The sequence below is a fragment of the Lithobates pipiens genome, unplaced genomic scaffold (assembly GCF_037356315.1).
Source record: "Lithobates pipiens isolate NorthernLeopardFrog02 unplaced genomic scaffold, aLitPip1_a1.2 Scaffold_25, whole genome shotgun sequence".
Lineage (NCBI taxonomy): Eukaryota > Metazoa > Chordata > Amphibia > Anura > Ranidae > Lithobates > Lithobates pipiens.
In genome coordinates, this window is record NW_027507787.1 from 188,015,862 (window position 1) to 188,040,645 (window position 24,784).

The 24,784-nt window shown below is 43.7% G+C and overlaps 1 protein-coding gene across 2 annotated transcripts in view; it reads right to left on the bottom strand.

Annotated features, from left to right (window-relative positions):
- SLF2 (SMC5/6 complex localization factor 2) overlaps positions 1-17,883 on the bottom strand; it is a 74,489-nt gene extending 56,606 nt beyond the window's left edge. Inside the window, exons 1-5 of one of the 2 annotated variants that reach the window (XM_077455313.1) lie at positions 17,390-17,883; positions 5,277-5,320; positions 4,588-5,192; positions 2,709-2,763; positions 1,272-1,600 (exon numbers count right to left, since the gene is read on the bottom strand). In XM_077455313.1, coding sequence (XP_077311439.1) covers positions 1,272-1,600; positions 2,709-2,763; positions 4,588-5,192; positions 5,277-5,320; positions 17,390-17,469 — 1,113 coding nt within the window. In that variant the 5' untranslated portion in view covers positions 17,470-17,883. The remainder of the gene's footprint in view (positions 1-1,271; positions 1,601-2,708; positions 2,764-4,587; positions 5,193-5,276; positions 5,321-17,389) is intronic. The other variant, XM_077455314.1, reaches the window with a different exon arrangement.
- Between the last annotated feature and the right edge of the window lie 6,901 nt (positions 17,884-24,784).

The window sequence follows — 24,784 nt, forward strand, 5'->3', positions numbered from 1 at the left end:
AGGATAGAGAAGGCAAGTGAACCTTCCCAGTGCAGCATCCCTCGCTGCCCCCCCCCCCCCCCATACTTACCCAAGCCCCATCTTGATTCAGCGAGGTGCATGAGAGCAGCAACTCTTCCAGATCTCTTCCTCTTCATTGGCTGGGACACACAAGCCATTGGCTACCGCTGCTGTCAATCATAGCCAGTGAGGAGGGAGCAGCGACAGGCAAGGCCGCACTCTGAATGTCTTATGGACACACAGACGGCTCAGGAGATAGCAGGAACGTGTGTCCCCATAGTAAGCAGCTTGCTATGGGGGCACTGGGCAAGGAAGGGGGGGGCCAGGAGCACCTCTGTGCAAAACCACTGCAAGGAGTGGGTAAAATATGACATTTATTTATTTTTTGATAAATAACAAACAGAGCCTTCAATAGCACTTTAACCGGTTCCCGAACAGCGCACGCCGATGTACGTCAGCAAAATGGTCCGGTCTGTAAATTGTTAAAGGCTCATGCACACATGACGTTTTTACAGCTGCCGTTTGGGGGGCGTCTGCCGTTTTTCTTTTTAAGGCCTCTAAATGACCCTCTATGTTACCCTATGTGTCCATGCACACAAAATGGACAGCCTGTGCTTCCAGGAGCAGAGGCTGTAGAGCTGTAAATGAAAAAATAAAAAATAAAAAGCACAAAAACGACCCTAAACACTGCTAAATGCGTTGAAACTCTGCGATAAGCTGTTAGCTGTGTTTGGCGGTTTTAAAATATAGGAAGTGTTTTTACAGCATGTTTTTAATACTGTTTTTTCCTGGCAGCAGGGCTGGCAGTTTTTAAACGTCCTGTGTGCATGAGGCCCTGGCTTGAAAAATCTGATCTCAGTTTGGGGAAGGAACAGTCAGTTCCCCTCTCTGTTCAGTTCACCTAATGCCGCTGGTTGGATTAGTCTGTCCCAATGGGAGGCCTGGAAAAGAAAGCGGTGGGAGGGGGACCCCCCCTTTCCGCTACCTGTGAAAATGATCCAGCAGCTGTATTATTGCTCATATCACTTAAATTAAAGAAATCGACTGTTAAAAAAAAAAAGAAAAAGGAAACTGATACTGATTGCAGACTCAACCATGATCCAGGTAAAACCACCTCAATGCGAGGCCATAAATACTGTATACGTATGGTGGTATTGAGGTGGTTGGGTTGAGGCATAAAGGTATTTCACGCTACATTTTTTTTCTGTGTACTGCCATAAAAATCTCCATAAGAAAAGAACATTCATTAAAAAAATAAACATTATACCTACCGGAGTATCATGGATTGGTGACTGAGATAGCGAAAGTGAAGATAAGTCTGCTTTCTGTGGGGTAGCTGGCACAGGCTGTGCTACAGTTTTCATAATCTCATCAAGAGGTTTGAGTGTCTCCTCTTCTTCATCAGAGCTTAATGAAAAAGCATGAAACGATTCATCGCTGTCCACACTATCCCGGTCAACTCGCCGAAAGACTTTTTTTGAACCATTAAAAGGAGTGTCCGGTGTAGAGCAGTCAGAGTTCTTGGATTCTAAAGTGACAGGTCCCATAGGGAAGAGAGGAGATTCCGATTCGAAATCACTGCTGCTTGCTTTTTCAGATTCTGCAAATTTTAGAAACATTTTAGTTGGAAACTAGGCTGTGAATTTTGCAGGAACAAACTGAATTGTAAACATTCTTTAACAAGAAATGTCCACAGTATGCTTACATGTACCTTTCTCAATACAGGAACCTCTTTGATTTCCCATCCATTTTATACTTACAACTTCATTATTTTCTGGACAGGAGTGGTTAAAGTATTTAAAGTGCAAACTAATTCTGTCTGTGTCCATGCTAGGGAGAATTATCCTCTTTAATTGTCCTAGTGACCAATGTCACTAGACTGAAAGTGATGGAAAAAAAAAAAAACAATGTTCTGTTTACAACTATTTAAAAGTCCATTTGGAGAGATTTCCTTTGAATTGTATTACATAACTTACAGAACAGGAAATGAAGGGCAATCTCCCTGATAAGACAAAGGAAAAAAATAATAATAATAATAATAATAATAATAATAATAATAATAATAATAATAATCTGACACCCGGCCTTTGGGGCACTATTCCTGCAACTAACAGCAGTGAAGAAACACTATTCTTTCCACTGACACCAATGATGGGGCATTATTCGTCCTCCTGACCTCCAAACTGGAAGCATTGTTACTCCCACTGGCCAGCCCCCCTAAAATCTGAAGGACAAACAAACTGGTCCTTTGTTTAGAACGTTTGGAAAACACTGGTATACTGTAATGTTTAACGATTGTAGAATACTTAAACTAAAAGGTACATTTTTTTTGAAATTTGCATAGAATTGATGGGTTAAAATCAGGACTTTAAAAAAGATCAGTGACCCACTCTCTCTAACTGTGCAGATCAGCAATTTCTATGAAAGTGAGGGCAAATCCAAAATGTAAAGTTTACACCTACAACAAGAACAGAGGTACTTGTTACTGTGACAATGGTCTGAGAGAGGATCAAACAATCAACTTCTGTTGAGCAGGGATGGTCACACACTGATCGAAATTCAGCCAGTCCCTGATGAACTGGCCACATTTCAATCAGTGTATAGCCAGCTTAATGCAGTCAACACATCCAAAGACTGGTAAGCTGAAATATATTACATGCTGGTGCCAGAAGACAAGACCAAGAAGACCAGAATAGCTCTTTACTTACCTAAACTAGTTTTGACATTTGAAGTTTCCCTAATACTTACAGATGTTCCATTTACCTATAAAATAAATACAAAGACTTAGCATGAAAAGTTTTCTGATCAATCAACAAAAATCCACAAACACACACACACACACTATAAAAAAAAAAAAAAAAAAGATTCTAGAGGTTTAAGCCCAGTGCAAGTATATTAGATAATGCAACAAATATTGATACAACTAGCCATTGAAGATACAATGAAACCAAATTCATTTTTTAGCATTTTATTTCCTTTGCATTCACCATTAACTGGTGAATCTCACTTTATTGATGTGTCTCTAATCATGCATATAGAGATATAGAAAGTAATTTACTCTGCTGAATGCCAATGAGGTGAGGACCTTTCTAAGGAGAAGCAAATACTGCTTCATACATAGGGAATATTACAGGGCCCCCCACAAACACTTCCACATAGAAACAGTGTTGTACCTCGTACAACACTTTTTGTACCTCATTTTATTGCCTTCTGTAATGCTACCGATAAACACTGTAGTCATATCTGAATGAATGTGTGCTAGCCAGCAGTGCATCCAATCACAGAGGCTAGTCCTGGCAAAATAATGGTACATTAGAGGTCAAACTGTTGTGACCATGGGATTACAAACAGTTTTCCATTTGTTGAGAGGAGAGTTCCTTTAAAGGTATATAAACAACAAAATGATCGTGTTCTGGTGCACCAATATGCATTACGGCATGCATTAAAGTAGTTCTCAGCATTAAATAAAAAACCTCCCAATACCTGAACACATCCCCCTCCATCCCCAAATATTTACCAGTCTTTTCTCGATCAAGTGCTTTGCCCAGCTGCCTGCAGCTCCGCTGCTCTCTCTTTCTGTCCTCAGAGGAAACAGCAGCGGGAACCATAGGTTCCTGTTCTTGTCAGTCAATCTCTGTGAGGAGGGAGTTGGTAGAATGGCTGAGCTGTGCTATATCTATGGGCACATACAGCCTGGGTTGGGAGTGTGCCTGCATAAGTACCCCCATAGCACATGGCTTTCTATGTGTGAACCCGCAAGAAGAATGAATGAACGGCGCCGGCAGAGGACTCTAGAAGAGGTGTTAAAAGGATTGCAAAGCTTCACGTTATACTAACCTGCTCTGTGCAACGGTATTGAAAAGAACGGTTCCTTGCCTCCTCTTCTGGGGTCCCCTGTGGGCACTCTCAGCCAACCCTCCTTTACGAGCGTGTCTGTAGCAAGCTGTGTGGGTATGCTCCCTGCCGGGCTGTGTGCATCCACAGATGCACACGCATACGGCATGGCACCAACCAAGAATCACAGGTTTTGATTGGCAACACCAGGAGCCAATGGCTGCTGCCTCTGTGTCCTATAAATGCAGGTAGAGAGGATAACTGGGATGCTGGCAGACACAGCGCTGGAGCAAGAGTGGTGACAGATAGTTGGGGGAAAAGAGGCACAAACATGGGTTTTCTACCCTAATGCAGAACAAAAAAAAAAAAAAGGGCTGTTCTGTCCAATATTGTTGCACAGACCAGGTAAATAAAACATCCTTTTTATTGTAGAAAAAAGAAACCTTTAGTACCACATTAACACACCACAAGTGAAAAAACAAACAAAAAAAAAAAAAAACACAAAACTTTTTTTCAGTGCATCATGTCTAGAAATTACTAATCTATCCAGGTCAAATGCTTTTTATTTATTTTTTTTACTGGAATTACTTATACCTATAAGCCAATTGGTCTTCAATAGCTTTTGTCAATATAGGTTGCAGTTTGTAATGTCAAACCTAAAACAAACAATCCAGTGATGAAAACACAAGATAAAAAATAAAATAAAAACCCAAAACAAACAAGAAATAACTGCAAAGCCACATGCAACCATACCTTTGAAAGAAATTCACGTCCCTTTGATTTCCCCAGACTAACCGCCTCATGATTGCTTTCCTTCGTTATTCCTCCATGGGACCTGTTACGGGGTGCCCAGGAGTCTACTAAGATATAAGGTTTCTGAGGAATGTGACCTCTTTGTCCACTTACTGGCGTTTGGCTCCTTTTATCAAAAAATTGCTGATTATAGTGAGATTTTTCATAAAATGGCAGCGGTCTTAAATTTTTAGATTGTAAACGTTTTAAGGACGACAGGTTTCGAGTGACAGCCTCTGTACTGTCAAAGCATTTTTTAAACCCTTCTTTTAAATTAACCAGTGTGCCGACAGGTAAAGTTAGTCTCTCAATTACTACTTTAGGAGATAGTACATTCATGCCACATTTTTCACAGTAAGCCTGAAAGTTTCTTACAATGGTTCGATTGTCTTTCGTGCTTTTCAGAAAGGCTTCTAAGATGGGGCTTTTGCTGGGGGACTGCGCTGGGCTCTTCCTCTGCCTTTTGGGTGGTGGAATTTTGTTAGAATTGCAGGAGTCCACATCTTGGGTCTGTAGTTTTAAGCGCTTATTGGCAATTACATTTTTATTTGCAGAGCTAAGTGCACCTGTGGGACAGAAGGCATATTTGAGCATGCAGTAGTTAGAACGAATTTCATAATATAGCAGTTATGGTGTACAGAGGACCATACCTGGTTTGCAAGCTGGTTTGAAGAAATCGGTTATATGTTGCTTTCTGAAAAGAAAAGACCAGATAAAACATGACAAACAAAATAAAAAACACAGCTATTTCTTGTTAGCACTCATCTTTTTTTTTTTTTCTAGAAATAAGATGCATCTAAACCCAAAGGCAAAACATGTGATATTGCAGCTTACCAGTGGTAAGTGTTTCCTTTGATCAGACTGGGAAAAAGTTTTTTTTTTTTAGCGAGTTCCAAAAATTGCCGTTGATCTTAAAGATGTTCACCTTTTAAAAAATAAATAAAAATGCACATCTCTTTGCAGGAAAAAAAAAAACGCTTTTTTTTTTTTTTTTTCTTGAAGCCTGTTAGGCATTGCACCTGCAGACTTCTCAGTGTATCTCTGTCTGCTTGTACCTCATATGGGCAAGACACACACACTGAAAATGAGAGAATGAACAACAGTGCAGTGGTAGGTACTTGTTCATCCATTCAGAGAACACTGAACGGATGCGGTGGCAGGGCGGGCGGAGCAATTGTAACCTGTTACAACCCAAATATGGGTGTAACATTTTACAAAAGATGAACTTACCCTTTAACAGAATCGCAATGTGTTTGTCACTTGCTATGAGCAGAAACAACAGCGTAAACAACATTGTTTTTGGTAAGCTACTAATCCTCTCAATCCACCCTGTAATGGAGATGAACAAAGGCAAACGTGAAGTCTAGCCTGTGTGACAACAAAGGCTCCCTCCATAGATACTATAGAGAAATTAGCGTAGACAGTGTGTTATACACAACATTACCAGATAAAGGAAATGCAGCCACTACATTAAAAGACTGGTGGGCTGCAATAAATAACATTATTGATTTCAGGTTTACATATGTTTTAATAATGACAATAAAAAGGCAGATTTTTCAAAATAATTTTAATACTGAACATTATACTTTTTAAAAGGCTTTGGGCTTGTGTATCTGTTCAAACAAATTTTGCATTCATTTAGATTTGTACAGGAATGCAATACCCATTTGACATGAACCTGTCGATAAGCTCAAAAAACAATAATATTCAGAGCATCCAGCATAAAAAAAAAAAAAAAAAAAAAAAGCTGCCACACGGACAGGCAGAGTGCCCATCTCTGTACATTCTGAAGCATGGTGGCATGTTTGCAACCGATTCCTCTTCCCCCTCCTATCAGTGGTTTTCAAAGACACAGTTTGCTACACAGCCAATAGGCTCTTAGCAACCAGTGATGCTGGAAGTGGGCACATCCTGATAGGGAAGTTTAAAGACTAGATTCCCATCCACTGTTCTCGTTATTGACAGCAGGCAATGGGAGAATACTTTAGCCAAAAGCAGGCTGTCTAATGGGTATGGATCCACCCACTGGGGAGAGGACCTGATGCCATCAGGCTCTGCCCACTCAGCTACAAATACCTTTTGGCAGCAGCACGTAGGAGTTCAGCTGCACTGAGGATGGAGTGTCCATTGGGGTCATGGACTTGTCCACGAAGGAGTTCTAAAGAGTGCCACAGACATTCTTTATGAATTTCCCAGTATACATTCAATTTAGGAATCATATGGATATTATAGAAAAGTCAAAATTGTGAACCAGAAGGGATCAAATCAGAAGAAGGGGGGGGGGGGGAACAAAAAAAACAAAAAACAAACACACACCCCTATAGAGGCCTTGCTGAACCCCTTAGATATGTCTTCGCATTCCACAGCAAAATGAATCACCCATATTTTTAAGGCTACCAAATGATTGCCCATTCATGGAAATCCTCCACGTTAACGGTTTCCAAAGTACTTTCTCAACTAAACAGGTCCATGGTGAATGAAAAATGGTCAGCTAGTGTGTGTGTGTGTGTGTGTGTGTGTGTGTGTGTGTGTGTGTGTGTGTGTGTGTGTGTGCTCAAGTACTCTCTCCCCAACCCCTACACACTTTCCTTTCTTTTCTCTTTCCTAGTTTCCTTATTTTCTTCTTTTGAAAGCCTCTATATCCTATTAAAACCAGATTTGCCTCACTATCAAAAGACATATATACCAAATGGTATTTAAGATCCCCGTTTCCTTTGTAAACCAGAAAATTAAATTTGAATCACCTTTTGCTTATATTCCATATTGTTACAAAAGATGTCTGCCAGTGTAAGCAACTCAACTGTGTCTTGTGTTAACATGATACACCCTGCTGCTCATTGTATATTTCTACCAAAAAAGAATCATTCTGGGGATTTCACCCCCTTTTTGCTACATGTATTGAAAATGTAAATAAACAATTGAACAAGAAAGAAATAAAAAAAAAATTAAAACACCTAACAAAAAACAAACAACCCCACAAATGTTTACCAAAAGATTGAAGGTGTGAAAGTAAATAAAGCCAAAATAAAAATAGAACACAAACAAGCTCTATTCCCACAGGCCCAAATCAGTGACTGAACTGAAAAGCAACTGTACAAGAGTATGAGGCTGAGAGAGAAAACTGTATAATAAAAATATACCAAGCACTTTACAGGGAACACCTGTCCACCAGCTTATGCAATATGCTCAAATTACATGGTAGAATCACAATGCTCAAAATCAAGCAGATACTTGAAGACCAGACTCATCCTCTTTTCAGCGCTGTCAGACTTTGATTGACAAATGAGTCGTGCAACATTGCTCTCATATTTAAATAATTTTAAAGATCGAGGCTTTTTTTTTTTTTTTTTTTATAGGGGGGGGGGGGGGTTCTATATAAAATAAAATAAAAGGGAAAAAATATTCTAAATTTGTTTTAAAACGTTAGAAATAATCGAAATAAATTCAGGACAAAATGAACTCTGCTACAAAAATAAATAAATAAAAAAAAGAAGAGGTGTACTTTATTTAGTCTATGTGAAAGTTAGGGTCCTTTCACACGGGGTGGATCAGTGCTGATCCACCCCAGGGATATTTCCGCTGAACAGGAAGATGACAGGTCCGTCTCTGCACACTGCGCAGGGACGGACCTGTCACAGCGCCGCTCTCCTCTATGGGAGATCGGATGACGATGGACCGCAGTGTCCATCGTCACCCGATCCGATGATGGATGGAAAAATAGCTTTTTCCTCCATTACACTCTTTCGGATCAGAGCAGTGCGGATGTCAGCGAACATGTCACCGCTGACATCTGACGCTCCATAGAGCTCTATGGAGCATTCATTCAGGTCCGCCTGAAAAACTGACAGGCGGACCTGAACGGATCGTCCATTTGAAAAGGGGCTTTACAGTGTGTACAAACCATGGTATATATTTGAAAAGTAATCAATCTTTATGTACTGACTGACTGTCTCATTTCTTGAATCCTTAAAATGCCAACACACTACTAATACCCTCAAAAGGACACATTTTTGGAAAGTATACAGTCCAAGGTATTTAGTAAGAGGAACAATGAGTTTTTTTTTTTTAAAGTTGTTATTATTTTGTTGTTATTTATTTTTTGTCAGAATTTTCGGAAAATGTTAAATTAAATCAAATGTGTTGTTTCACAGTTGTCATTTCATCAAGTTCTCTCGCATAGAGGGGCCCAAAATCCAAGGAGCATTAACAACACGTCAAATTTTTTGACTGTCTATCATATTTCTCGAGTCCCTGAAGGACAGGAGGAAAAAAAAAAAAACACACACACACACACACACACACACACACACACACACAAAATAACCATATTTTAGAAAGCAAACCCCAAGGTATTTTCTAAAAAGGCAAAGCGAGTCTTTAAAAAAAAAAAAAAAAAAAAAAAAAAAAAAAAATCGCTTTTTGTTCATTAAATAAGATATTTTCACACCCAGCATGGGAATACTAAAAAAAAAAAAAAGAAAATTGCCACAAAACACATTTCTGCTACTCAACCTGAGTATAGGGATATAACATGTGTGAGACATTTTCAAAGTTTGCACTGATTATGTACCGGACATTGCATCTTGCTTACCACAAAAATCAACCAATTATATCAAAAACATTACTGTATTGGCCGCCTCTGCACAGATGGGTCAGGAAATATAGCTTAGTGTAATATCACCTGTAGCAGTCACCATTCCTATGAGCCAAGCCTACTGGTACATGGCTGCCCCCAGGAATGCCATGTTCACAGGCCAATAAGTACAGAAGGCTGAAGAAAGGAAGAACAAGAGGGTCTCTGTGTTTCTAGGAGTGCAGTTGTCTTTAGGGGATGGCTGAGATGGTATCCCACCAGAAAAACAGTCAGAGGACGTACAGATGGGTCAGTTCAGTTGGCAAGCAAAGACATGGTCAGCAAACAGGCAAAGGATTGGTGCAGAAAGCATGCTGAAACGTGGTCAATAAACTATTCATGGGTCAGAACAGACAGCAGACAGACGCAACACTGCAATGGTGTGGCGGTGATCAGGAACACTGTAGCTGGCTGCACTGGCTCTGGTGACACTGTATTGATTGGTAACAATCAGGGAAACTTAATAGCTTCACCGGCTCTGGTAACACTGGTGTGGCTCATTGCAATGGGATGTAGGGGGGCAGTAAAACCACAGCTCCGTTGTAAGGTTTTACCTTACAACTGAGCTGTGGTTTTACTGCCCCCTTGAACCTCTACCCCCTTTAGGTGCAAAGTCAGCCATGGCTGTGATGGTTTCCTTTACACCAGTGGCAGGAATTACACCACTTGTTGGTGGAAACACAAAGGCTGAGGACACTTCTTACTTTCATGTCAAATGGGCTGGCTGGTAGAGCATCATTTCTTCTATTTAGATGCACACTACTCTCTGGATAGTTATATTGACTCGCTGGCATCCCTTCCTCTGTGAATTTAGAGAAGAACTCTTCAGCTTTGAGTGGCGCTTCAATTTTTCACCAAGGTCGCTGTTGGAATCATAAATCAGGCAAGAATGAGACAACATTCCTCTCCCAAAACTCCAGCAACTGGTCACCTGAGTTTCAGACGTTTACAGAGTATTGTTAATCATTTCAGCCCCGGAAGGTTTACCTCCCTTCATGACCAGGCAATTTTTTGCTATATGGCACCGAGTTACTTGATAACTGATACTTGCACAGTTGTGCGACGCTCTACACATAAAATGTATGGGGTTGTTTTCCCCACAAATAGAGCTTTTTTTGTGGTATTTGATCACCTCTGCAGTTTTTATTTTTTGTGCTACAAACAAAAAAAAGATCGACAATGTTGAAAAAAAAAAATTTAAAATCTAAAATTTCTTCATCAGTTTAGGCCAGTATGTATTCTGCTACATATTTTTGGTAAAAAAAAAAAATCCCAATAAACATATATTGATTGGTTTGCACAAAAGTTATAGCTTTTACAAACTAGAGGATATTTTTATGGAATTTTTTTTTCCCATTAATGGCAGCGATCAGCGATTTTTAGCAGGACTGCGACATTACGGCAAATAGGACACCTGACACTTTTTGGGGACCAGTGACACCAATACAGTGATCAGTGCTAAATAACATGCACCGTAACTATACTGACACTGGCAGGAGAGGGTTAACATTATGGGCGATCAAAGCGTTAAATGTGCTCCTAAGGCAGGGCTCGACAAATCCCAGACGCCAGGTTGCAAATGCGGGCTGGCACCTGGGTTGTTGTCAGCCTCAGTGGCTAGCATGGGGTGGGTGCGATTGCAGCCAGGCACAACATTGCCGGGGGACCAGCAAGTGTTTTCTGATGCCGGGGGTGGTGAGTGGCAGCACTGAGGATGGAACTGTGAATGGCATGTTAGGGCAGATGCAGGTGTAGTTGGAGGGGTGGGTCGGTGGGCGTAATGGAGCCGCTGGCAGGCAGTGTCTCCTGTGCGGCTCAATCCACTCTCCCACTGGGTGCCGGTCTATCATGCTGTCCATGGAGACTCCCTGCAAGAGGAACCGGCGGCTGTAAGTGGGCTCAGCAGTGGCCCCGAGCAGGTTACCATCTCGCAGAGGATCCCCAGGGCACCCTGGTTCCCCCCTGGAGGGCTCCAAGTCAAGTCTACACATGGCAGATCGGTGCCTAACCAGATTCCCAGCAGTGCAGCTTTACCACTGTTCCAGCAATGCAAGCGCAGCTTCATCAGTGCAGCATCACCACATTAGTGTAGAGGAAAAATTACTTATTTGCTAAATTTTATAGCAGAAATAAAGACATTTTATTTATTTTTTTTCTCATGTATTTAGCACAAAAATTTAAATCACAGTGAGGATTAAATACCACCAGAAGAAAGCTTTATCTGTCTGAAAAAAAAAAAAAAGCTAAAAATGTCATATGGGTACAGTGTAGCATGACCGCGCAATTGTCATTCAAAGTGCAACAGCGCTGAAAGCTGAAAAATTGTCCTGGGCAGGAAGGGGGTGATAGTAATCAGTAGGCAAAAAAATAAAATAAAAACTGCCTTCTAACTTTAGCTGGCTTCTAGGGTCAAAGCAAATTTGTCAAGCCCTGTCCTAGGGCCCTTTACTGGACTTCATGCCCAGGGGTTATGACTCTCTGGGGTATTCCCACGGGCCGACAGGCATCCTTTTATGTGAACCCCTGGATTATACTGGGTAAAATAATGGTTGGACAACTATCAAAATTGACAACATATGGTCCCGATTAAGGAGGGTTACATGCGAAATGTGCATATGTTATTTTGACTATCATATGTGATACAACACCAAGTATTTTTTAACTCTTTTTCTAGATATGTAATAACGAGTGTTTTTATTGTTGATCAAATATAAAATTTCTTTAGCAAGAAACAAACATACATTCCACATTAACCACTTCAGCCCTGGGAGGTTTTAACCTATTCCTGACCAGAGCACTTTATAGAATTTGGCACTACATCTCTTTAACTAGTAATTGCGCAGTGATGCAATGCTGTAATACCCATGTTCTTTTGGTGAAATTTGATTGCCTCTGCGATTTTTATTTTTTGCGCTATACACAAAAAATGACAATAAAAAAAAAAAAAAAAAAAATTATATATATATATATATATATATATATATATATATATATATATATATATATATATATATATATATATATACACACACACACACACACACACACACACACACACACACACACACACACACACACACACACTTTTTTTTATTTTTATTTTTTTATTTTATTTTTTTAAACAAAAAGGCACTGAGCGATTTAACCTGATATAACAGAGGAGATTCTAGTTAGTAGAGAAAGTGACTTTACAACCACTTTAAGTTTAAAAAAAAAAAAATTCTGGAATTGTCAACTGTCACATTTGCTTGTGTCTACAACCAAACTGTTAAACCATCAACTGCCTGGTGTCATAACTGAACAAATGAGCAGCACCATGGCAGTAACAGATCCAACAGAAGCAGCTTCCTTGGCTGTAAAAGATAGGAGGGTTTAAATCCTCTTAAAGGCTGTCAGCAGATTGGCCTGTACAAATTAGCCAGCGCCTAAACAGAAAAAAAGCAACTGAGCATGTGTAGAGCAGGGTGAGACGGTGTATTACTGTATTTGAAACAGTATAGACACTTATTTTTAATGTTTTACATAGCTATACCTGCAAAAGGGGCCAGTCTGAAGTGATCTAGCAGGACTTCATTTTCTGACTAAAGTTCCACTTTAACCACTTAAATACAGGACACTTTCTCCCCCTTCCTGCCCAGGCCACTTCTCAGCACTGTCACACTTTGAATAATTGCACGGTCATGCAAAACTGTAACCAAACAAATCAATTAGGTGGTTTTAGTGTTGCGCAAATGGGAAAATTCAAGAGAAGAGGGGAGAGAGTGGGGAGTGGGTAGAAAGGGAAAAACAAGAGGGAGGGGGAAGGGGGGAAAAAGAAAAGGGGAAGAGAAGGAAGGGGGAGGGAGGGGGAAGGAGAACAAATGAGTATGCAGGTAAAAGGATAGAAGGGTCAAGATCAAAGAGTGCTAGTGCGAAGTTGGAAGTGTCTAAATGTGCAAAAAATCCTTAATCGGTTAATAAAGTGCGTGCTAGACTGAAATGTTATGGTGTGGCAATCAAATATAGATCCTAATAGAGTGCCATAAAAATAAAACTCACAATATTGGGTAAATGCCTAAGTTAATAGACATACAAATCATAGATGCTGTGCAAAACTGCAATAAGATATGCCAAATGTGAACAGTAAATAAATATATAACTTAAGGTGATAATCCAAAATATATGACTAGAAGTGTGCAATAAAAATATTCACATAAGCACAATCCCATGTGACATGCCAAGTGAGAAAACACAAATATCAATCAATCCAATATAAAGCAAAATACATATTCCATGCAGTGCTTTAAAGTGCAAATAGTGCTGGCAGCAATAAAAAACGTAACAGCACAGGTGAAATGATAAACACATAAAATAAGGTGCTGATAATCAGTCTGAGCTATTCAGTCCTGTGAGCGTGCTGTGTTCTAAGGGGAAGCACTTTGCTTTGAACTTCAGTGACCCATGCAGGCATACATGTGCAGTGACTTTTTCCTCCTATTGTCCAGTAAGTGGACGGATGTGCCCTTACCTCACGGTTGTGAGGTTACAGCCTTAATCAAAATATAGATGGATAGCTTGCTCCTGTTCCTGGGATAGGTATGCCTCACAAGATAAAGAGATAATGTCCCATAGTGTAGTAGTTTAAACAGGTTGAATTTTATTAAATATAGCGACAGGGTACTCACATTCTGAGTGAATAAAAACTGCAATAATAGAGCAACAAGCAGAGTAACGAACGGTGCGTTCCAGTGTCCTTCCTGGCATCTCTCTCACTTCCTTCCTTGCGCATTCGTCACCGTCACGTGACTTCTTCACGTGACGAATGGTGACGAATGCGCAAGGAAGGAAGTGAGAGAGATACCAGGAAGGACACTGGAACGCACCGTTCGTTACTCTGCTTGTTGCTCTATTATTGCAGTTTTTATTCACTCAGAATGTGAGTACCCTGTCGCTATATTTAATAAAATTCAACCAGTTTAAACTACTACACTATGGGACATTATCTCTTTATCTTGTGAGGCATACCTATCCCAGGAACAGGAGCAAGCTATCCATCTATATTTTGATTAAGGCTGTAACCTCACAACCGTGAGGTAAGGGCACATCCGTCCACTTACTGGACAATAGGAGGAAAAAGTCACTGCACATGTATGTCTGCATGGGTCACTGAAGTTCAAAGCAAAGTGCTTCCCCTTAGAACACAGCACGCTCACAGGACTGAATAGCTCAGACTGATTACCAGCACCTTATTTTATGTGTTTATCATTTCACCTGTGCTGTTACATTTTTTATTGCTGCCAGCACTATTTGCACTTTAAAGCACTGCATGGAATATGTATTTTGCTTTATATTGGATTGATATTTGTGTTTTCTCACTTGGCATGTCACATGGGATTGTGCTTATGTGAATATTTTTATTGCACACTTCTAGTCATATATTTTGGATTATCACCTTAAGTTATATATTTATTTACTGTTCACATTTGGCATATCTTATTGCAGTTTTGCACAGCATCTATGATTTGTATGTCTATTAACTTAGGCATTTACCCAATATTGTGAGTTTTATTTTTATGGCACTCTATTAGGATCTATATTTGATTGCCACACCATAACATTTCAGTCTAGCACGCACTTTATTAACCGATTAAGGATTTTTTGCACATTTAGACACTTCCAACTTCGCACTAGCACTCTTTGATCTTGACCCTTCTATCCTTTTACCTGCATACTCATTTGTTCTCCTTCCCCCTCCCTCCCCCTTCCTTCTCTTCCCCTTTTCTTTTTCCTCCCTTCCCCCTCCCTCTTGTTTTTCCCTTTCTACCCACTCCCCACTCTCTCCCCTCTTTTCTTGAATTTTCCCATTTGCGCAACACTAAAACCACCTAATTGATATTGCCTAGGGAGTAGGTTAAGCTCCCTCCAGTGTTTGCAGCATCTTTTCATTCCTCTTGTCAAGTTGGTTGGCGCAGAGGTACTTTATACAATAATGTAACCAAACAAAATTTGTTTATTTTTTCCAGACAGATAGAGCTTTCTATTGGTTGTATTTATTCTGTTTTGTAAATAAGTAATTTTTTCCTTCACAATTTTTTTTTTCAGCGGTGGAAAGAAAAATAGCCCAGTTATGCGTTCGCTGGAAATAGTTTTTTCAATGTTTGCACACAAATATGTAGAAATGTCCACTTATGCACGTTAATTTATTTTAGTAGCTAGAACACAAGAGAAAAAACATTCGATTAGAGGCATTTTTTCTGGCAGCCCAAATTCTTATGTCCATGTTCATGAGGCCTAAAAGCTCGGGCACAGATTTTAATGCTGCCTGTAGGAGCGTCTAGTGGGTTTTTTCTGCCTCTAAATGCCCCTACATGTTATGTGTCCACACAGACATAGGTGTTTACATGCAGAAAAAAAACACTGCCATCACGTCCAGGCGCAGCTACGTTTTAGCATAAAAAAATGCTTGACGCCTGTAAACGCCTCTAGATGCACATTACCACTAGTTGTGCAAATCGCTTGAGTGTTGATTTCAATTGACAGGGAAAAAAAACTTTCTGCAAAAAACGTGGCTGACCAGAGGAAAGACATTTAGGAGAGTTTAGTACATGCCCTGCGTGCATGAGGCCTAGACGCTCCTCTACGAATACCCCTGTAAATGCCAATGTATGCGTGGACCCATAGCATATCATACAGGTCTCCCGTATACAGGTGTGCTTAGGAGAGGTCTAGGTCTCCAGGTGCTGAGGAGAGGTCTAGGTCTCCCGTATACAGGTGGGCTGAGGGGAGGTCTCCGGTATACAGGTGGGCTGAGGGGAGGTCTCCGGTATACAGGTGGGCTGAGGGGAGGTCTCCGGTATACAGGTGGGCTGAGGGGAGGTCTCCGGTATACAGGTGGGCTGAGGGGAGGTCTCCGGTATACAGGTGGGCTGAGGGGAGGTCTCCGGTATACAGGTGGGCTGAGGGGAGGTCTCCGGTATACAGGTGGGCTGAGGGGAGGTCTCCGGTATACAGGTGGGCTGAGGGGAGGTCTCCGGTATACAGGTGGGCTGAGGGGAGGTCTCCGGTATACAGGTGGGCTGAGGGGAGGTCTCCGGTATACAGGTGGGCTGAGGGGAGGTCTCCGGTATACAGGTGGGCTGAGGGGAGGTCTCCGGTATACAGGTGGGCTGAGGGGAGGTCTCCGGTATACAGGTGGGCTGAGGGGAGGTCTCCGGTATACAGGTGGGCTGAGGGGAGGTCTCCGGTATACAGGTGGGCTGAGGGGAGGTCTCCGGTATACAGGTGGGCTGAGGGGAGGTCTCCGGTATACAGGTGGGCTGAGGGGCGGTCTCCCGTATACAGGTGGGCTGAGGGGAGGTCTCCCGTATACAGGTGGGCTGAGGGGAGGTCTCCCGTATACAGGTGGGCTGAGGGGAGGTCTCCCGTATACAGGTGGGCTGAGGGGAGGTCTCCCGTATACAGGTGGGCTGAGGGGAGGTCTCCCGTATACAGGTGGGCTGAGGGGAGGTCTCCGGTATACAGGTGGGCTGAGGGGAGGTCTCCGGTATACAGGTGGGCTGAGGGGAGGTCTCCGGTATACAGGTGGGCTGAGGGGAGGTCTCCGGTATTCCGGTATACAGGTGGGCTGAGGGGTCCGGTATACAGGTGGGCTGAGGGGAGGTCTCCCGTATACAGGTGGGCTGAGGGGCGGTCTCCCGTATACAGGTGGGCTGAGGGGCGGTCTCCCGTATACAGGTGGGCTGAGGGGCGGTCTCCCGTATACAGGTGGGCTGAGGGGCGGTCTCCCGTATACAGGTGGGCTGAGGGGCGGTCTCCCGTATACAGGTGGGCTGAGGGGCGGTCTCCCGTATACAGGTGGGCTGAGGGGCGGTCTCCCGTATACAGGTGGGCTGAGGGGCGGTCTCCCGTATACAGGTGGGCTGAGGGGCGGTCTCCCGTATACAGGTGGGCTGAGGGGCGGTCTCCCGTATACAGGTGGGCTGAGGGGAGGTCTCCCGTATACAGGTGGGCTGAGGGGAGGTCTCCCGTATACAGGTGGGCTGAGGGGAGGTCTCCTGTACACAGGTAATGAGGGGAGGTCTAGGTCTCCTGTATACAGGTGACGCCGGCTCTCTTAGGTAACAGACAGCAGTTGGCGGAGCTCCTGCTCACCTGTCCCCTTGTGTTCCCTCCGTCCGTCTGGAGTCCGCTCCCTCCTCAAAGGGATGAAAGTTGAGCGTACGGCGAGTCATCCCAAACTTATCCCGAGCGGCCCGGCTTATCGTTCTGCAAAATATCCCGCCATCACTACACACACCGCTTCCGGGTACCAACACAGGCCTAATGATCAACCTCAGAGAGAATCCAACACAACTAATGATCACCAAGCGCTCATCTAGACGACGTTCTACGCTGCTGTTAGCGAGGCAGCGCCACCTGCTGTCCCAACTCTACAATGCAGTCACTGTACAGCCGGATCGAAAAGCATTCTAAACCATTTAACGGGCACCTTCACCCCCTTCCTGCCCAGGCTAATTTTCAGCTTTTAGCGCCGTCAGCTTGTCACACTTTGACAATTGTGCGGTCATGCAATGCTCTCATTTATTTTGAGACAGCTAGAGCTTTCTTTTGGTGGTATTTAATCACCACCAGTGGTGTAGCGTGGGTTGTCAGCACCCGGGGTAAGGTAGTTAATTTGCGCCCCCTAACTTGCACCACTATAGTGACCACTATACTGTCCACTACACTAACCACTGCACTATACTGTTCACCAGGCCCGGACTGGCCATAGGGCACACCGGGCGTTTGCCCGGTGGGCCGGGCCCGCCGGGATCAACCTTGGGGCCGCAGTCCGATATCTGGTGATGACCGGGCCGCACAGCGGTGGGTAAGCGCTGACCACGGCCTGGAGAGGGTTAACACAGGCCGCGGTCACCTCCCGCTGTGCGGATGTGCCTGTGTCTCCTCTCCAGGCTCTCCTGCCCTGCCGACAATGTAATCTATCAGCAGAGCAGGGGCAGGAGGAGCCGGAGACACTGAACAGCGTGAGTGCAGGGATCCGTGGTTGCTAGGCAGCAGGTCGGATCCAATCAAAACAGCGATTGCTGTCCGCGCACACGCACTGCTGCCGGCGATAGCTAGGCAACGGGGACGCTGCCAGGGCTGGGGCCGCTCATGTAATGGAAACGTATGACGTCTGGAGACCCCGCCCACCCAGGCAGATTACGTCCATTCAAAAAAACCAACAGGAGTGAGAAGAAAGTAAACGTGCATAGAGAGAAGTGAAGCCATCAGATCAGGAGACAAGGAAAGGGGCACAGAAGGAAAACAGGTAAACGATAAAAGGAGTAATGGAGGACACAGGAAAGTGTAAATAGATAAAAATGAATGGAGGCAGAAAGGGGGAAGAAGAGGGGAAGGAAGGAAGAAGCACAGATAGAGAAAAAAAGGGGGGATATATAAAGAGAAAAACAAGGAAAAAAATAAACAGAAAAAGGAGAGGAAAATGAGAAAAATATGAGTCAAAAATAAAAAAGGATAAAGAATATAGAGAAATGAAAATAGGAAAAAAGGAAGAAATGAGTGGGAAAAGGAGACAATTTAAGAGGATAAGGTGCAACTGAGAAAAATGGATGAAAATACACTTAAAAAAAAAAAACAAGTAAAGACAATTAACTAAGTAATAAAAAATAAATATATAAATAAAGTGTGGAAAAAAAATAATAAAACATAAATATAAAAATAAATATAAATAATAATAAAAGAAAAGGAAAAAAAGGAGAAAAAATTAATAATAAAGGATAAAATAATAAAGGATAAAAATGAAAGAACACGAAGAGTAAGAAAAGGAAAAAAAGAAAAATGGAAAATGGGAAAACCTAAAATATTATAGGTAAAAAAAGAAGAGAACAAAGCCTTGGTGCAGAAAGACCTAATCAATGGTAATACAGGTTTAATAAAGTGGGAGTCTTAATATCAACAAGCAGGTAATCACCCGTTCATATAATCCTGATCTACAGCTCCTCCCGCCTACTCTGCTTATAGGAGGACATCGTTGGAGGGGTGGGAGAGACAGTAGAGGACACACAGGCTGAATCCTGCCTCTGCCCTGCCAAAGGTAGGACTGTGCAGGGGAGGCAGAGAGTAAAAGGGGCCACTGTGATTACAGAGAAAAATGAGGGGGCATGACTGTAAGGGGCACTGTAATGGAAGGCTGTGATTGGTAGGGGCACTGTGATGAAAAGGGAACTGCACTGTTAAAGGGGACTGTAATCATTACAGTTTCATTTACAGTGTAGTCCCCTTTATATCACAGTGCCCCCATTACATTACAGTGCAGAGGACTGACTCCGTGATTATTCCGTCACCAACTGCCCTCGCGAACGGGCGGTTGCTGGAAAATTGGCTGCTCAGTCTAAATTGCCCGGGCCTATTTTTTGTCCCAGTCCGGGCCTGCTGTTCACTACACTATACTACCTCCTACAGGAGTATTCCTATACTGACCACTACACTACATGACTCTAGCTGCTCTTCTACTCTCTCTCTCTCTCTCTCTGGTGGTTCCACTCCCCAGACCGTGTCCACCCCCCCCCCCCCCCCCCGGCCAGCAACATGACTCTTTTGATCATGAGGGAGCCTCACCTTCTCTTCTTTGTTCTCCATCGGTCCGGAGGAGGAGGAGGAGAAGACAGTGGCAGCTCACGCTATCTATTTCTTGTGTCCCCCTCACTCCGCCATGTTCAGACTCTGGTGCCCTGTGATTGGGCGTATGGGTACATGTGCGGCGGCGGGGTTGGCCTGTTAATGATCGCAGTTGCTCCTGGAGTCCCGCCTTCGCATATGACCCCATTCGCCCAATCAAAGTTTGCAGGAGACTGAACATGTGCACAGGCGGGACTCCAGGATCTACTGCGGTCATGGACAGGCCAGTCCCACCGCCGCACATGACCCCATATGCCCAATCACAGGGCACTGGATACTGAGCATGTCAGCCAGAGCGTGGGGACACAGGAAAGTAAATTTAGGAGGAGGTAGCCAGAATTTCGTCCCCCTAAACGTTGCGTCTGGGGCCACGGCCCCCTCCGCACCCCCCACGCTACGCCACTGATCACCACTGAAGTTTTTTCTTTGCTAAACAAATGAAAAATGGCAAAAAATTTGGAAAAAATAAAAGGTTTTTTCTTCGTTTCGGTTATAACATTTTGTAAATAAATTATTTTTTTCCTTCATTGATGAGGCTGCACTGATGGGCAATGATATGCAGCACTGATGGGCAGCCTTTATGTGCACTGATAGGTGGCAATGATGGGCACTAATAGGCAGCACTGATGAGGAGGCACTGACAGGCATGAAACCAAATTGATGCATAAACTCAAATACCCTCCAAAATGTGCATCACCACTGCGCTACAATTATCCTCTCCTATACCCTCAGCTGCTACTTAAACAAACATTATATCAAATCAGTGCAATAATTTTCAAAAAAACTAAAAATTATGTGACACGTAGCGCTCAATAGGTGAATGCTTAACCTCACCCTGCCTAAAAATAAAAACAAAATAACAGTAACACTCACATGTATACCCGTAGATATATATAAACAGTGCTAAACATGCAAATATATATATATATATATATATATATAAATATCCCAAAAATTATATCTATAACTTAATTACCCAAAATATCCAAGTGCAATTAAATCACATAAATATTAGCCAATCTAAACAGGTACTCAAAATTTATTAAAGTACATAAAAATCCGTGAATCAACAAATAAAAAAAAATAAAAATAAAATATATATATATATATATATATATATATATATATATATATATATATCAATCCGAAAAGATGAAATCCGAATAATGAAGTCCACGTGCAAAGTGATAATCAGTGTCCGCCAAAATTAATTTGCTCCTTCACCACACCAGCTGTGATCGTGAAAACCCCCGTTGTGGGTGCACTCACCGGCTCATAAGCCTCACACTCACGTGTTTGGCAAGACAAGCTTTATATCCTCTAGATAGATGCCCGCTGTATACCACCAGACTGTGGTGTATCTTGATCCCTTCTCATCAAGTTATATGTAAATATACCTTGCGAAAGAATGACAGCGGAAGTCTCTAATAGCGTAATACAGTTAAGCACTTTAATCCAAATAAACCAAAATTCAATGCACTCACATGAAAAATAACTGAACAAGCCAAAATATGAATCACTCCACTCCACACTTGAACACTTGAGGTATCTCAGTATCTTGGGGCATTGGTGGTCACGGCGGACCTTTAACTAGAGAAATTAATTGATTCCTTCTCACCCCTCCTCACACTCGGTCTCGCACAGCTGATTAGAGGCCAGTGTGGGTGTTTCCAGCAATCTCCTTTGTTTTCCTCCTTCCAGCCCCACTGCACGTCACCCAGAACTCAAGCTAATCCACAACTAAGTTCGCCAGATAGCCACGTCCCGACATGTTTCATCATCAATAGACTTATTCATGGGATTCATGAACAGGCATAACTGATGGGCACTGAAAGGTAGCACTCATGGGCACCGGTGGGCACTGGTTGTAACGCAACAAAAAAATAAAATTCTGTTCCTTTAAAGTAGTGTTTCTCAACCGAGATTCCGCGAGAGGTACCCAGGGGTTCCGCAGCAATCTACCCGTCAATCACAGACAGCTGACGGGTGGATCAAGTCTCATGCAGAGTAGCGCAGGAAACAGCTGGAATAAGACCTCTCTCAGAGCGTGATCCTTCACACCGGCCTCTTCGCTCCTCCCGTCCAACCCAGGTGATGTCACATACGAGCACCTGGGGTGGACAGGAGCAAATGAGGATCACGCTATGAGAGAGGTCTTATTACAGCCACTTCCTGCACTACTCTGCATGGGTGTGCAATTTAGGGTTTGCAAAGTTTAGAAGTGCACAATGTACAGAGTGCAGAGCTCAGGAGTGTGCAATGTTAAAGAAAGCAGAGTTCAAGGGTGCGCTATGTACAGAGTTCAAGATTGCACAATGTAAACAGTACAGAGTTAAGGAGTGCATGATATGCAGAGTTCAGGATTGAGCTATAATAAAGAGTGCAGCGTTCAAGGGTGCACAATGTACAGAGTGCAACATTCAGGTGTGCGCTACATACAGAGTGCAGAGTTCAGGCATGCGCTACATACAGTGTTCAGGCGTGCACTATGTACAGAGTGCAGGGTTCAATAGTGCGCTACATACACAGTGCAGAGATCAGGAGTGTGCTACGTACACAGTGCAGAGATCAGGAATGTGCTACGTACACAGTGCAGAGATCAGGAATGCGCTATGTACACAGTGCTGAGATAAAGAGTGTGCTACGTACACAGTGCAGAGATCAGGAGTGTGCTACGTACACAGTGCAGGATAACAAGTGTGCTAGGTACACAGTGCAGAGATCAGGAATGTGCTATGTACACAGTGCAGAGATCAGGAATGCGCTATGTACACAGTGCAGAGATCAGGAATGCGCTATGTACACAGTGCAGAGATCAGAAGTGTGCTATGTACACAGTGCAGAGATCAGGAGTGTGCTACGTACACAGTGCAGAGATCAGGGGTGTGCTATGTACACAGTGCAGAGACCAGGGGTGTGCTATGTACACAGTGCAGAGATCAGGAGTGTGCTACATATATAGTGCAGGATCACAAGTGTGCTAGGTACACAGTGCAGAGATCAGGAATGCGCTAAATACACAGTGCAGAGATCAGGAGTGTGCTACCTACACAGTGCAGAGATCAGGAATGTGCTATGTACACAGTGCAGGAACACAAGTGCGCTAGGTACACAGTGCAGAGATCAGGAGTGTGCTACATACAGAGTACAGACCCCTACACTCCACACTGACCTACCCTCTGTCATAGGTGGACCCCTATACTCCACACTGACCTACCCTCGTCATAGAGGGACCCTTACACTCCGCACTGACCTACCCCCTGTCATAGAGGGACCCCTACACTCCACACTGACCTACTCTCTGACATAGAGGGACCCGTACACTCCACGCTGACCTACCCTCTGTTCAGAGAGACCCTTACACTCCACACTGACCTACCCGCTGTCATAGAGGGACCCCTACACTCCATACTGACCTACCCCCTGTCATAGAGCCTCTATGACAGGGGGTAGGTCAAGGCACATCCAAAATGGTGCACTCACGCACAGGGCTGCTGTTAGAAATTATTGGGGCCCCATACAGAAATTATTGGGCCCCCACCCCCTGAGGAGGGAAAGAGGGAGGTGAGAGGAGGAGGTCAGACAAAAAAAGAGGGGGTCAGACAGAGAAGAGGGGGGTCAGACAGAGAAGAGGGGGGTCTGGTAGAGGAGGTGGGTCTGACAGAGGAGGGGGGGCGGCTGACAGAGAGGGGGGCTGACAGAAAGGGGGGAGGCTGACGGGGGGCATCTGAGAGAGAGGGGGGGTGTCTGAGAGAGAGGGGGGTTGGCTGACAAAGAGGGGGGTGGCTGACAAAGAGGGGGGCAGCTGACAGAGAGGGGGGGGCGGGTGAGAGAATGGGGGGGCGGCTGACAGATCAGATGAGAGAGACTGACCTCAGGAGACAGAGACACACAGCACGAGCTAGGACTCACTCCGGCAGCATGCAGGGCTGACGAGATTACCCACAGACGCAGTCCAGCCCTGCATCCACATGTGACCAGCTCCTCCAAGCGAATCACAGACCCTCATGCCCACCGTCCATCCCTCATATGACTTGCTTGGCCAATGACACCCGCCGCTGCCCATTGCTGAGCTCAATGTTCTGGTTTTCTGGAAAATGGCGGCCGGAGACATTATTTCCGCCGGCTGCGCACCTCTAGCAAACAAAAGAAAAATCCGGGGAAATCCCAGGAAACACTAAAATCGGAAAGAGGGTCTAAATCCTGGGAATGTCCCGGGAAATTCGGGATTATTGGCAACTATGTGTTAAGCCTTTTTAAACATTTGTGAGTATGACTCTTGCTTTTACTATGCTTTTTTAAATAAATGTTATCTTTAATATTATGCAAGGTCAGTGTGCCCTCCCTGTTTTTCAATGTTTCAGCTCTAAGGACACCCATTGTTCTTAGGAGGGCAGCAAGACTTATGATTTTTCCTATTCTATCCAAAGGGTTGGCTATACCACTTACACATGGACTATGCTCCTGAGTGCAGGTGTCAGAAAATGTTCCATCCGCTGATATGTCTTTTGGCATGCAGTACTGAGGTCCACCAGCAGGTGTCTCCTGGCAGTTTGGAACTGTCAGGAGAGCATTTCCCTGCTGATGTTGTCATCTTTGGGCTGCAGTACTGGCGTCCACCAGCGGATGGATCCTGGCAGTATGGAGCAGACAGCACCTCCTACAATCAGGTGTCAATTGAGGCCAATCACAGGCCTATAAATATCTGGCAAGCACTCACATGTTTGCCTTGGTATTGTCCTTGTGCCCTGAGCCTGAGCCTGAGCCTGAGCCTGAGCCTGAGCCTGAGCCTGAGCCTGAGCCTGAGCCTGAGCCTGAGCCTGAGCCTGAGCCTGAGCCTGAGCCTGAGCCTGAGCCTTGAATCTT